General features: G+C 37.1%; 1 protein-coding gene across 4 annotated transcripts in view; it reads right to left on the minus strand.

The window, feature by feature from the left end:
• Positions 1 to 14,572, minus strand: part of cacna1bb (calcium voltage-gated channel subunit alpha1 Bb) — a 188,101-nt gene that overhangs the window by 4,841 nt on the left and 168,688 nt on the right. For all 4 annotated transcript variants that reach the window (XM_088071056.1, XM_088071055.1, XM_088071058.1 and 1 more), the window contains 9 exons: positions 14,193 to 14,298; positions 13,968 to 14,075; positions 12,607 to 12,716; positions 11,709 to 11,875; positions 11,161 to 11,293; positions 10,961 to 11,071; positions 8,042 to 8,080; positions 4,186 to 4,447; positions 214 to 437 (listed from right to left, as the gene is read on the minus strand). In XM_088071056.1, the coding sequence (XP_087927182.1) occupies positions 214 to 437; positions 4,186 to 4,447; positions 8,042 to 8,080; positions 10,961 to 11,071; positions 11,161 to 11,293; positions 11,709 to 11,875; positions 12,607 to 12,716; positions 13,968 to 14,075; positions 14,193 to 14,298 (1,260 nt within the window). The remainder of the gene's footprint in view (positions 1 to 213; positions 438 to 4,185; positions 4,448 to 8,041; positions 8,081 to 10,960; positions 11,072 to 11,160; positions 11,294 to 11,708; positions 11,876 to 12,606; positions 12,717 to 13,967; positions 14,076 to 14,192; positions 14,299 to 14,572) is intronic.

Raw genomic sequence — 14,572 nt, forward strand, 5'->3', positions numbered from 1 at the left:
TGCAACCAGACGCCGGGGGTGATCGAGATTTAAAGTTACACTTTGCGGGAACTGTCATGTTGTCCATCTTTATACACAGTCTATGGTCATCATGACATGAAACAACAATTTTTGGCTTAAAAACATTGAACAAAACAAATGTATGAATACAACAAACAAATTATTAGTCACATTATTAATTATTTAGTCTGTAGAATATGGCAGGTAGCTCACCTGTTTGAGCAAACCAGCGTCCTGTCCCTCTCCGGGAGACGTGGATCGACTGGGACCGGCTGACTTGGTGTGACACTGCTCCCTGCTGCCGTAACGCTCACAGGAGTAGTAGCGCTGCTTCTCTCCTGCTGACGAGTGGTGCCTCCTCTCATGAGGCCGGCTGCGGTCGCGCTCCCTGGCTCGTTCTCTGGACAAACCTTCAGCTGAAGGGTCGGTGAAGGAATCTGCAGGGTTGCACCAGCAAATAAAATGAGGATAATCACGTGCAAAATAAAGTTTAAGGTTAAGCTGTCACTTTTAGAATCTCATCATCTTCTACAAATGTAGAAAAAATCCTATCCTTGAATGAAAGGAGAAGAAGAACGCAAAATGCCTTTATAAAAGTGCAAGGCATAAAGTGCAAGTGAAAGTTTGTTTGGACTGACTCCAAACATTTTAGATTGCCCCAAACTATGAGTAAATGTGTTGAATGCCTCAGTTCAGCTGCATGTACCATTCAAAGTGATATTTACTGCAGCGCAAATAGAAACAAAGCCAATGAGAATATATGAACGGTAACACTTTATAATATTAATGTTAATGTGACTTTATTAATGTCATTAATAAATGGTAAATTGATGATTAACTAAACTTAGGTTAATGGATATTGTGTTGTTAAACAAACCATGACATTTTTACTTATTATTAGTAATGCTATAATTAATGCTATTTTCACAGTTTATTGTTCTACACATTATTTATAATATATATTAAGTACTTGTTAATGGCTATTATGAAGCTGTAAGTGATGATTATACCTTGTCAAATAATAGTGTGTAGTGCATCTGTAAATATTCCAACTTTACAACAGTCACTCAAATAATGTTTACAAATACACTACACAGTATTTCACCTTTAAGCAAGTTTACGATAACCATACTATTAACTTAGTTATCAATTTATTAATGATGGTTATTATAATGTGTCATCAAGTTGTGTAATTTCTTTAGCATTGTGTTGAACATTTTAAATTTTTAAAATGTGTATTGGCTTATTTGTGTGTGTGCTTCCATCGAGACTATGGGTGTGTGGCATAAAGCAAAGCACTGTGGTGAAATTATTCTCTTCAGCGCTGGAATAATTCCAGTTTTCAGATTAAAACCTCGATGACAGAAACACAGAAGCCTATTCATCATCCTGATGTGTCAGATCTGCGTCGAGAATGACATGCTGTGAGGAGTGAAACTCTCCTCCACTGTCTTGCTTCTTCTCTCAGTGTAATAGATGTAGAGGGGGCTGCTGGATGTTCTGCTATCTCACCAAGACGTACTCATAAATCCTGTCCACTGTGGCCTTTTATCTCAGTAATAAAGCCCAGCTGCTGCCCTCCAGTGTTAACACAAAAAACACCCTGCCACCAGCACTCAGGCTGCAATGGCTCTAGCAGATGACCTCTGATGGCAAAGTGTGGGACCACAATCTTCTATACTGCAAAGATGAATCTTAACAAGTCGCAAAAATTAGCCTCAAAAGTTCCTTACCCTCTTTACACATTTCTACCCTTGTTTTTTGTCCAACTTATGTTAGCAGATACAGTTTTGTAATCATTCTTGTAGGAGCATTTTTGGACACTGTGACAATGTGACACATAGGATTTAAAGGCCAGCTCAAGAAAAGTGTCCTAAAATCTGAAAATAATAAAAAGTAATAAACAATAAACCCACATGCAATGTGTGAAAAGGATTCTATGTAATGCTGATCACTGTTGCTGCTCAGTATCTCTGAGGTGTTTGAGCATCGCTGAAGCACCAACATGTGTACTTCCTTTGGATGTTTCTGTTCAGAACTGGTGTAATGCATATTTGTCTGACAGAAAAGAGGCAATCTGTACTGATGGTGTCAAAACAACCCCCTTTGAGATAACTAGGGGGTACCACAAGGTTATATGCTGGGTCTTTCACTATTTACTCTTTGCATGAACAATCTAATCTGAAAACAGAACTATAATATCAACTTTTATGCAGATGATACCGTCTTTTATGTATGTTGCTCTCTAAAATATATCATAATAAATCATTTACGGTTTGTGTTATTGTGTGACTTTGGTAAGTTTATAATTAAAACCAAAGTCACACAGTGACACAAACTAACTAGCTGTTCAAGACAGTGGTAGACCAGCAGCTGCCTTCTTCAGTGAGGTAACTTTGCTGTTTTTGTGAACTGAGTCTGGCTTTGAAGAGTACAAAAATAAATTTCACTTTCTGTTCTGTCCGTCAGAAAGGGCTGTCTGTTTGGGGATTACTGAACAACTAACTGGATAAATAAGACTGGATTATACTGCACAAGTGACATGTCAGTCATAGTTTGTGGATTCCTCTTTCTTCAATGTAACACATAATGAGTAACTGATATACAAATGGTCATTTGGGGATTAAGTATTCCTTTAAAGCAAGTGAAGCAATATGACAAATACAATCATTTTCAGTGTGTCTCAACAGCAACTGATCTAACTCAGTATGAAAAAATAGATACTCATTTTATTTCTAGGATTTTACAGATGAACCCAAAGTTCAGCTTAAGTGGGAGAAATCGCCTCAATAATGGTAGCCAAAACTGCTGCTGCAGCCTGTTTATGTGTCAAAAGTATTTAGACTTTAGATGCATAGTGCAATGTGCATGTGTCTATTTACAGTTTGTGAAAAGTGAGATTGAATGGTTTGTGTATTTGTAACAAGACAAAACCTTTTTCTTGATGTGGCACAGCTTGTGTCTTCTTTTTTAAATGAAGATAATGTTCATTTACCCTTTTTTTCTGATGTATTTTGCAGCTCTAAGTGTGAAATCTGTGGAGCTCAGACAACATTTCATAAATCTAACTGTTGAGGTCAGAGGGAACAAAAGGAGCAGCTGATGAAAAAAGGGGGAAAAATCCCCAGCAAAGCAGATTTTCCTCTGAGAGCTCACAACTCTCTCTGCTAATCAGATGGAAAGCCTGACATGTAAAATCCCTGGTTGAAGTGCGGCAGAAAGCCCTTCACCTACATAACCCGATCATGGAACTTTAATCCCATAAAGAATTTCTGCAGCTACGTTGAGACATCCAAGTAATCTGCAAGGATAGCCTGGCCTGCCATCGCTGTTTCTCCATTAAAGTGATGCCAAGTTTCTCTGTGGATATTCTCTTCACTTTATTACATGAATTAATATTGCTGTGTTAAATGAATTTATCTCTCAACAACCTAAAATACGTCGGTTAATGAACTTTTTAAAAACACCAATCAAATACTAAAGTTCATCATTTTACTATGAAAATGTCATCACGAAGAGCTTCACATCATGATGTTAAGCACTGTGAATGTTAAGCGCTGTTTTTTATGAATGTAGATAGTTTTTGTATCGTTATTGAGTTTTCAAATGTTTTTTTGGCACCACAAGCCAAAACATCTAGTTCCATTGTGTTAGAGATGAGTGCAGACATCTTTACAGTCGACACTCTGCAACTCACACCAAAACAATCTAGACTGATAAATAGCACTACAGGTAAGAGTCAAAATATGTAGTTTTGATTCTGGGTGGTGTCCCTTTAAGATCTTCTCGAGTTAGATACTTAACCCTTTGAAATTTTTGCATTTTGGCTTGATTTTTTTTTTTAAAAGTCTGGGAAGAAGTAATAAGAAAATGACGAATTAAGCAAAAGAAGAAAAGAAAGAATTGTGAAAAAAGGGTAAAATAATAATTGTAATAATAATAATTATAAATATACTTTTCTCTCTTCTTTTTCTAATAAATTTTCAGATCATTTTCTTTTCCTAATTTTTTACAATTTGTAGGACATCTCCTGCCTAGTTGCTTAGTGTCTTTTAAGCCATGTTTTTAAAAGAAATTAATTCAATTTGCTCAGACGCATCTGAAAGGCGTCATCATCATGCGACCTGACTGAGAGTGAGTGAAACGGGACCACAAGTGGGAAACAAAAGTCAGTTTTTGTCTCACCAACAGTGCTGGACGGCTGCACTGACGCAGCTCTATCCAGGGACTTCTGCTTCTTGTCTTTGTCCTTGTCCCTGCGTCTGTGGCAGCGGTGGTGGTGGTGATGGTGGTGGGCTCTGTCCTGGCCCTGTACTTGCCCCGCCCCTGCTGATGACTGGGCCAAACTGGGCCGTTCCAGGTCGTACTCCCTCAGCCCGGCCTCCTGGTGGCGCTGCGGCGTCAGCGAGGATGCTGAGCGTCTAATGGGACTGAGGTCCACAATTGGCTGAGAGGGCGAGAGAAACGTGGAGAGGCGTGAGGTGAAAGCAGAGCAGAAGGGTGGCTGTAGGGGTTTTACCCAAACCACTTGTACTGGATCACCAAGATATCCACGACACACAAATGACACAACCAGTGGACGGCAATCTTTTGTCTTAAGACCGACGATCTACCCGTTCTTCTCCAGGCACAGATGTAAGAAAAGTTTGAGAAGAATGAACACAAATTTGTGACAAAATTTTTATACTTACCGTTACAGAACTTAAATAATATGTAAGCTAGCAGATGTCTCTGCTAGTGAACAAAGAAGAGGTAGAGTGTTGACAGTGGCCTTTTGGGAATTTTTGCTTTTTCAACATGTTTCTTTTTACCTTAGAAAGAAGTGTAACCTGTCTTTAAATAACTAATACTTGCTTTTCAACACATTATGTTTTATTTAAAAGGACCACGGCACTGAAAGTAGATGCTTATTAAATGGTTGCTTATATACTGTATACACCCAGCAGATAATGGCAATCCAATCACTATAATAAATGTTGGTATTGTACATTTCTGCAAACCATTGATATGTAACACTTGTACATTATTATGTATAGTGGGTTTGTTGCAACTTTACATTTCTTTGCATTGCAACCATGCTGTGTAGTAATATTTAGGCACAAAACCACTTACAGTTATGGTTAGGGAAAAAAAAAATGTTTTGGCTTGAAATAACCAGTTTTAAACATTGGCTCACAGCTTGGCAGCATCTTACCTAGGTTTCATCTCATCCACTTTTCCCTCCATATCCAGATGACAGCACATACTGTATAATATGTCACTTTGGAAAATGTTAATGTATGACCATGGTTTGCAGAAAAGTAAAATCCCAAAATTTTCTTATGGCGGCTGGGCCACATATAGAGCATTATCAGCATTAAGTAAGAGTCCTGTTTCTGTTCATCTGTTCATCTGTTCACTCTTATTTTAGCTCTGTTTTTGGTCTCTACCAACTCCAGCATAAAGCGTGCAGACTGTACAGTACATAGTTTTAAATGCTAAAAACAGCTTCCTGCTGCTAAAAACCACGCTATAAAAGCGGTGAGAGTAAAACAAAACAATCAAATTGTGCACAGGTCTCCCTTAAGCTGAGAGAAGCTGCAGAATCAGGTTATAATCCTCTGTAGGTCAATGGCAAGCCCCTTAATGACATACTGTACTATGACGTTTTTTATCATTTTTTCAGATTATAAAATGAAGGGTTTTCATCATTTTTGATAAAATACAATACTTTGGTTTTTTTTTTCATGTTTTTGAAGACACACATGAAATGACATTTTTCACAATTTCTGGTGACTTATTATATGATGATTGGGTTTTTTTTTGATAAAATCTAACGACTAAATATACTACTATACTTTTTTTCATGATTTTTGATTATATACTGTACTTTGAGATTATTCAGGGTTTTTTTACTACATAATATATGCTGGATTTTGGTTGTTTGTTTTTTTGATGATATACTATAATATGAAGTTTTTCATGATTTTTGATGACATACAGTACTGTGACTTTTTATCCTTTTTGACCACAAACTATACTCTGACGACATACTATACTTTGGCATTTTTTGACAATTTTTTTACGACATTTTACACTATGTTTTTTTTCATTATTTTAGACAACATATTATACTAGGTATAGGTTTTCTTGTGATTTGATACTATACAATGAGAATTTTTCTTTATTTTCCATGTCGTACTATAGTAAAGTATGTTGTCAAAAAGTATGAAAATACATCATAGTATAAAATGTCATCAAATATGATGAAAAAAGTCGTAGAAAATGTTCACACTGTTAAAACATTGCTACCATTTGTATTAGTATTCAGTGGTGTGTTCCTTTAAAATCTTACACTTGCCAATTTTTCTCTCCAGGAATTAATACTTAAACTAAAGCACTGAGGTCACTGACACTCACCCCACCTCATTCTTATCTTACTGACCCGTACAGCTACCAGGTAACAAACTGATGTGATAGGGAACTGGAACAGCAGCAAAGTTACCACCCCACCTGCTGGTTACTGCTTAGACTATGTTTGACTATTTTTGCCTCATGATTTTACATCCCAAATATATCAGTATTTATCTGAATTGCGGAGCTTCTAGTGCTAAAATGCATTCAGTCATAATAGGATAAAGATCTCTGAATATCCACTGAATGACACTATTATTTTCATTAACTCCTTGAAACTTGAGCAAATTGGTTTGATTAATACAAAAACATAGAGAAAAGGCACTGAATAACTTAACAAGAGATAGATTAAAAAAACAGCAAGAAAATTACCTGGAAAAAAGCACACAAAAAAAGAAAAATGAAAACCATAGACAAACAAGAAAAAAGTGATAAAAAGATAAACACAATATACAGATACTTTTTGCTCTACATCATAACTCTAAAAGCATAATCATTATAATTAGAAATATTCATTTTCTAAGCATTCATTCATTGCATTCATTTTTTTTTAATTTTCTAGTAATCCTACCTTTGTAAAAACAAACTTTCAGGTCATTGCTAACTAATTTTTCACAATTTGTGAGACAGTACTTGCCAATTTAGTCATGCTCTTTTTTTCCTATATTTTTTAAAGAAATCAAACCATATCCCTGACGTTTCAAAGCGTTAAATAGCTCGTGGAAGCCATCTGAACGCAGCATTTATAAACTGATGTCCATCCAGGTTTCAAAGGGTTAACTGCTCTCACAGACAGATGTAGGGTGGTTGCACTGTTCCTCCTGTTCCTACCCCACAGCACATCCTGTAGCTACAGTCAGAGACAACGATATCACAACACTGCAGAAAATATCCATATTACCAACTCATTTTATCCAGTATGCAGTCTTAAAATCTTATGTACTTTTAAGATAAATGTTATAATGTGCCAAAGGAAATCCCCTTATTTCTTTCATACCAATAAAGAGTCTGAAAGTGAGGGTCAGTAAAAGATATTAAATAAATCTTTTGTTTTAATGAGTGAAATATAAGATTTTAAGACTGAAAGTAACATCAAATGACAGATAAGGTTAGACGGTTTTTTGTGGTGAAGTTAAAAGAAAAGAGTTATTTCAAAGCAAGAAAGCAGCAGTACTGTCCCTGCCTTGTTCCACAATCACATTGACCCACAAAAAAAACTACACACTACTACACTACTACATAATGAAACTCACGTACAGTACACAAACACATTTTTACCAAAGTGTAGTACTGTACTGCTGTAGTTAATGGCTGTAAAGCAGGACAGAGTGTTTGATGTACCCCAGATACACATACAAATACTTTTCCAGGGATGTTGGTATGTTTCATGGACAATGTAAATTAGTGTGTTACATGTGATGTATCTATCAGTAATTCATGGGATGACCAGTGTATATACTGTATATGTAGGAGGGTCACTTTGTCCATGATGGCAGGAGGGTGTGAGCTCTGCACTGAGATGAGAGGAGCACATGGAGGCAAACACAGACATGAGAGAAGAAGAAAAAGAGGGCGAGGACGAGAGGAGGAGAGAGGAGGAAGAAGAGGAGAAAAGAGAGAGAGAGGTGGCACAACAGGTGGTACATACTGCCAGGTGGGTCCCAGGGGCGTGGCGAGGGTGGCTCCGCTATCAGACAGCACACACAAGAGGGAGGTGGGCAAAACATTAGCAGTGGGCATTGAAATAAGGAGAAAGGGAAGACAGAAAAGGAGAGAAGAGACTCAGGAGAGATAAGGCTGGTGATATTTTATATTTTCTCTTTGTCAATGAGTGGTAATAAAATACCAAAACCAAAACTTATTTGACGTCCTGTAGATGTTTGTTGTCCAGTTGCTTTTTAGGCCCCAAACATGGATGTATTTTGGGGTATGATTGATGTGTTTCCTGCAGCTTTTTAGCCCTCAAAGTATGCATGTTTTAGTGTCCCGTGAATGTTTTTCCAGTGACTTTTTAGCCCCCCGTGTGGGTCGTGTTTTAGGGAATGATTGCTGTGCTACCATTCGGGTTATAGCCCTTGAATGTGTGCATTTTTTTAGAAGTCTGTGGCTGTCTTTCCAGCAGCTTTTTATCTCCTAAAAGTGGTTGTATTTAATCATCCTGTGGCTGTTTATCCAGCGGCTTTTTAGCCCCCAAATATGACTATGTCTATGATCTGTGGCTTTTTCCTCAGCACTTCTTGTAGTTTTTGGGCGAATGGTTGCAAATTTTAAAGGGCCCTTCGACTGTATCTCCAGCGGCTTTTTAGCCCCTAAACATTTTTTTTAGTGTCACATGGCTGTATCCCAGTGGTATTTTAACCCTCAGCGTGGGTGTTTTTTAGCAACCTGTAGCTGTTTTAATAGCAACTTTTTAGTCCTGACATGAGGGGATTTTTTTAGCAAATAGTTGTTGTTTCCTGTGACTTTTTTACTCTTGAATGTGTGCATTTTAGTGACCTGTATTTGTGAATGGCTTTTAAAGTACTGCATCAACAGAACAAAGAGACAAAGCGGGGAAATATTAAGAGATGACTAACACATTGTTGGTTTTGGTCTTTTCATGGGATTTGTTGACAAGAAACAAAAATACAGTGCAACACCAGCCTTATCCACTAAAGAGAAAAAGAGAGCGAGTGATCCAAATGCAACATAAACATAAGGAAAGCACATGTTAAGTGTTGTGGCAGAGAGCATGGTGACAGAGAGAAAGAGACAGACAGACAGACAGACAAAAACAAAGAGACAAGCAAACAGCGAAGCTAAACAGACAAGATCAGACAGGTGAGACAATCCAGGAAACAGAGAAGTGATGGACAGAAAAATTATCTCGACATGACATCCATATGCAGGAGACAAGAGCAGCTAACTTCGGTAACTCACAGAGAGACAGGAAAAAAAAAGTTTAAAAAATAGCAAAATAAAATAAACAGATGTCAGAAAGTTAAATATAAAAAAAAATCATTATTATTGCAGTCACACAAAACTCAAAATTTAGATAAGCACCTACTGTAGTGTAAATATTGAATGAAATATAAAAAGATGAATGATATTAACTGCATTAGTGAGGTCAATTAATAAATTTCAACATTTCAAAATAGCATTCTTAAAATTTCCAAGAAATATAACTCACTGTAAATATCTTATGTCATATTCACACAATCAGGTTAATCAGGTCAATACTTAGTTTAACATATGAATAGAATATCTGTATTCAAACTACTTTCTAATTTAATTAAAAAAGAAATGAATGACTGAATAAATACAAATAAATGTATGACCAAATAAATACAGAATTTGAATTGTCTGATCAGAATTTGTAGACGATAACGTTACAAACACTGTGGATCTCTACTTTCTAACACATATCAATTCCTTTTTTTCTTTCTTTTTCTATTCTTTTTTTTAACCCAAAAATCCTTTTTAATTGCTTCATTCACTGTATGTGTCCACATTATTAGATGCAATATTATTAAATATTTATATTTTATCATAACTGCATAGTTTTGCTTTTTTATGTGTTTTTATGTGTTTATATGTTTTTTCAGCCTCTGCTTTTACAATACAGGAAAAAGTATGACATCTGCTTCTTGATCACAAATTCTCATACTACAGCCAAACAGTGCACTAGACTATTTTTCTAGAGACTTTTAGGTGAGAAATAGGCAATCCAGTAACAGAATCCAGAAATGAATTGATCAGCTTACTTTTTTTTTTAACTGTTTGATCCGTGGTGGCGGGTATTCAGAAATTAGGGAGTGCACTGTTTACCGACATACTACCGATTTTGTTATGACACAAAGGTGGTTAAAAATCTGTAATATTCCATTGAGGAAAGATCAATCTGAAGGTGTTAAAACTCTTACTGCAGCTATCCATACATCCAATATTATTGCCTTGTTTTGCAAATAGGTAAAAATCAGCAGATGACAACAGGGGTGCAGCACTATCTGAGTGAATGCAAAGATTTGAGACGGAAAAAACACAAAGTAGCTCTCAGGTTTAGAAAGTCAAAGATAATTTTGTCCCTGGCTAGCATGATATCTTTTTTCTGAGCAGTAATTTAATTACTTTCTCATTCTGTTAATCAACAGATGAATGTTTTGTGCACTCCGCCGAGTTTGTCTCTATCCTGAATTCCCTCCTCTGTTATGAATGTGATATTGTCAGACTGGAGAGGTCGGGGTCAGCACAATGAACTGATGTGGACTGACAGAGAGCGACTCTGTTAGCTCACGGCTGCTTTCACTAACCGGCTACCACCCAGCATTGCACCACCGGCCTTTTCCAGCCTACCTCAGCCACCTGTTCACTGCCAAACACAGGCATTTTAACATTTTTCATTTCTTGTTTTACATTGCAGAAGCCAACATTTGATTATTTCACCAAGAACAATTTAAGGTATCCACAGTGTCTGCACTTTCCAAACCTGATATTATCACAAAACAAAAACAACTGTGAATGAGCCAAAGAGATCTTCTCTGTGAGCAGTAAAAGAAGAGAAAAGCATGGTGAGCACTGAGGCGCTTACGTAGTACTCAGCGTTAAGTCGGGGCAGAGAAGCCGCTCTGCAGTGGCCCTCCAGGCTTGGATACGCCTCTGTGTCTGAAATGTTCTCCGTCTGCTTCATTTCAACAAACTCCTGCAAGAAAGAAAGAAATGTGAATTGAGGCAACACAGAAAGTTCATATAAAGTTAAAATGTAAAATCATTTTCTTGGTGATGATGTACCTGAGGTCTGGGGGAATATGGCACATCCTCTGACTGTCCTCTCTGTAGTTTCCTCCGGCTTTTGGGCCTCTGTTGTGCTGCCTGAGAAACATCTCCAGACTGGGAATGTTTTATGGCACTCCTCTGGTTTAATCTGTGCACGAACACACACAAAACAGCTCTGAGTGTGATTGCAGGAACTCATAAGTGTTGGAGGATAATATCTAATCCGAGGAAGGACCAGTGTTTATTTAGTTTATTTAAACTTAATAATAAGCCTTGAAGTTATGTAGCAAATCTGATACTGAAACGTCACATACATAAGGCAAGATTCTCTACAAAATTCCCCAGACTAAATATTTTTTCTGGCTGAATTCAGTTTGTACATAGATACATTAACTCTTAGGACAAAAAAAAAAAAAAAAAAGTGGATAGTATTATTTAAAAAAAAAACATTTCCTGCAGCACCTGATCAAGGCATATTGATTTATATGATAGTTTTTATAGTATATATTATTAAAGTTATTATATTATGATTCTAGTGCATACGACAGAGAAGCTGGTCTTACATTGCGTCCCTGGTAACCAAGGTGATGTTGGTGGAGGGCAGCATCTCTGGTTTGGCTTCTGGCTCAGGTTTGGGTGGGAGGGGCTGTTTGGGGCTGCAGATCGGCGGTTCTACCTCTTGTATCTGAGTGAGGGGCAGCATGGGACGGAACAACGCCCCGAGTTTACTCTGCAGGACAGATCAATAGCACATACACACTGAGCCACTGCATTGACACTGATATAATATGATTGTGGCAGCGGCATGAATATGTATTTACACACTGAAAGAGGACCAGATGAGAGTTTATGGGTTAAAAAAGGGCTGTACTTGATAAATAAATAAACTTAATAAATTACAAATGAATAAAAATCATGTCATGCCTTTAGTTAGTCTCACAATAATCCTTCATTACTCATTTTGTTAAAATAAGTTTCCATATTATAAAAGAAAAATGCCTCGAAATAAGTGTAAAACAGAATAGTGCCGGTCGTTATAGCTATATTAGTAAAATGACAATTGAATCATTTGACATAAGTTCCAAAGACAATGAATGTATTCTGTATGTATAAAATCCTAATAAAAATCGCTGAGTAAAAATGACTCTAGCACTTCCTGAGACTGAGAAAATCTAGCAGTTACAAACCTGAAGTTTGATATAAGAAATTAAATTTGGGTAATAGATGATAGAAACAAGATAATTTGCATGACTGAAAACTTTGAAAGTGGACACGTGATGCTTGTTTCCCTCAATATAAAGGGATTATGTCTTGTTTAGTCTTGTTTAATCAGCACTAGAGAATATTTTTCAATGCATAACGAACCCAACTAAATTTTGAATCCAAATCTAAGACATGTCTGTCATGCCTGAACCCCTCTGAGCTCTTTATATGAACACTGTTTTTTACAACATGCCGTACCTGAGGTCCTCCAGTAGAGTTCTGCTCTTGTCGTCTCTTGGCACAATTCTGCTTATAGTAGTCAAAGATCATTAAAGCTGCATAGACTTTCCCCACAGTCAGCTCGTTGTCTGGAGGAGGAGAGAGCAGAGTGAGAGACAATTCCTCCACATGTTCAGTAGATGGCGCCAAATGAGTAACAAAGTACAACGTAGAGAGGCAGCTACAGTATGTGCTGGTCAATGTGGGTGTGAGCTGAGTAGAAAAACAAACCATTATACATCAAACAAGCTGCATTTTATCAAGTTATTTTAAGTGTCTTGAAAGAAAATAGAACAATGCATATTAAGGCACAGACATCAAGAAAAGCGACACTTCTCTAAAATCTTGGATCCTTGAATGTTGAACCCAAATGTGTTGATCTTCATTAAATACAGTTTGAAATTATCCTGCCACACTGGCAGAATTTTTTACTTGTTTTGAGAAGCTAAGGCCTTTACGGCTCAATAACAGGCAAATTTAAGAGAAAAACAACCACAGTATCAAGCAAAATATAATCATGGGAAATAATCTTTTACTGCATCCCTAAAAAGCTTGTTTTCTTAAAGGATAAGTTAAGTATTTTCCCATGTTTTTGTGTTAAAATGACTAAAAGGAACAGAAATGTTTGAAACTGGTCCAATATTGAGCGAGAGCACCGTAGCTGGAAGTGCCAAAACAGGCTGCAATGTAACAACTTTTGGCATTTGTGAAGCTTCAAATTACGTCTGCTAGAGGAGCTTTGTTTTTCCACTGACGAGCTCAGATTATTATTTTATGTGTTTGATAACATTATGGAAAGGATCCTAAAGTCACCATTGCCCAACTCACTTGTCTCCATTTAAATAAACAATAATTTTAGCATGTATAAAGATAGCATCTTGTCTCTTCTAACTGTATGCTAAAAATAGGGGAAATAGGGTCCAGGTTTAAACAAAAAATACACGATTTACCCTTTAAATAAGTAAACAAAATAATTAAAGTATCTTCCACTGAAAATGTAATTAGCTATTTTCTAACACAAATCAGCTTTTTTCAGTAAATATCTATACATGTGCCAGACAGTATCTTAATAAAAAATAAAAATAAAAAAGTTAAACTTGAACAAAACCTTTACATTTTGACTGGAAACAGACAAAAATTATCCCACCACAGATGCCTTAGTTGGCGGATAGGTGGATTTTTTTTAAAAATTTGGACACAAAATGAGAGAATGGGAAGGAGATTTTTGCAGGGCACAGACATATAAAGAAGAAATATGACATGAAAAAAATCAATGATAAATTTAGAAAGATAAACAGGGTGAGGTCAAAAAGGGGAACCCAAAAAGAAGTGTTGCTCACATTTCGGTGGCGTCACCAGCAGGTCGACGGTCTTCTGGGAGAGACTGGGCCAGACTCGGTTTATCTCCCTCTTCAGGTCAGCGTCGCACAAATGCTGCGCCAGGACCCCTGAGGACGAGCCCACAAACATGTCACATCAAATCTGCACCACAGACATTTGCGATATCATCAGAGCCACCAGCTCGGCCGCAAGGGATTCTGGATTTTGTAGTTTTAGTCTCTCACCAGATGCCAGTTTGATCTCCAGGGCTGTGCGGATCAAGGCCATCAGCGTGGAGGTGAAATGCACCGTCTTGTCAGCCGCAATGGGCATGTTCATCTTAACCAATCGCTGGAAGCAAAGAGGAGGGGCCATGAATCAGGAACAAACAACCAAGAGTTTAGTGAAAGGAGGCTGGACTTGAGATGTAACCTCAAACTGTTTCAAACTTAAGAGTGCACCAACAGGTGAACAAAACTTGTAGTTAGTCCACCTGAGTTTACGTCTTTTGGATAATATGTAACAATAAACATTTTTTGCTTTGTTTTCGTCCAGCACACGGAGAATTTTTACACATAAATGTGTGTCTTGTTTTGTCTGACAGTCCTTGACCTTAAGATATTTA

This window comes from Plectropomus leopardus, chromosome 20 (genome assembly GCF_026936395.1).
Source record: "Plectropomus leopardus strain MGB_pleo_1.0 chromosome 20, ASM2693639v1, whole genome shotgun sequence".
NCBI lineage: Eukaryota > Metazoa > Chordata > Actinopteri > Perciformes > Serranidae > Plectropomus > Plectropomus leopardus.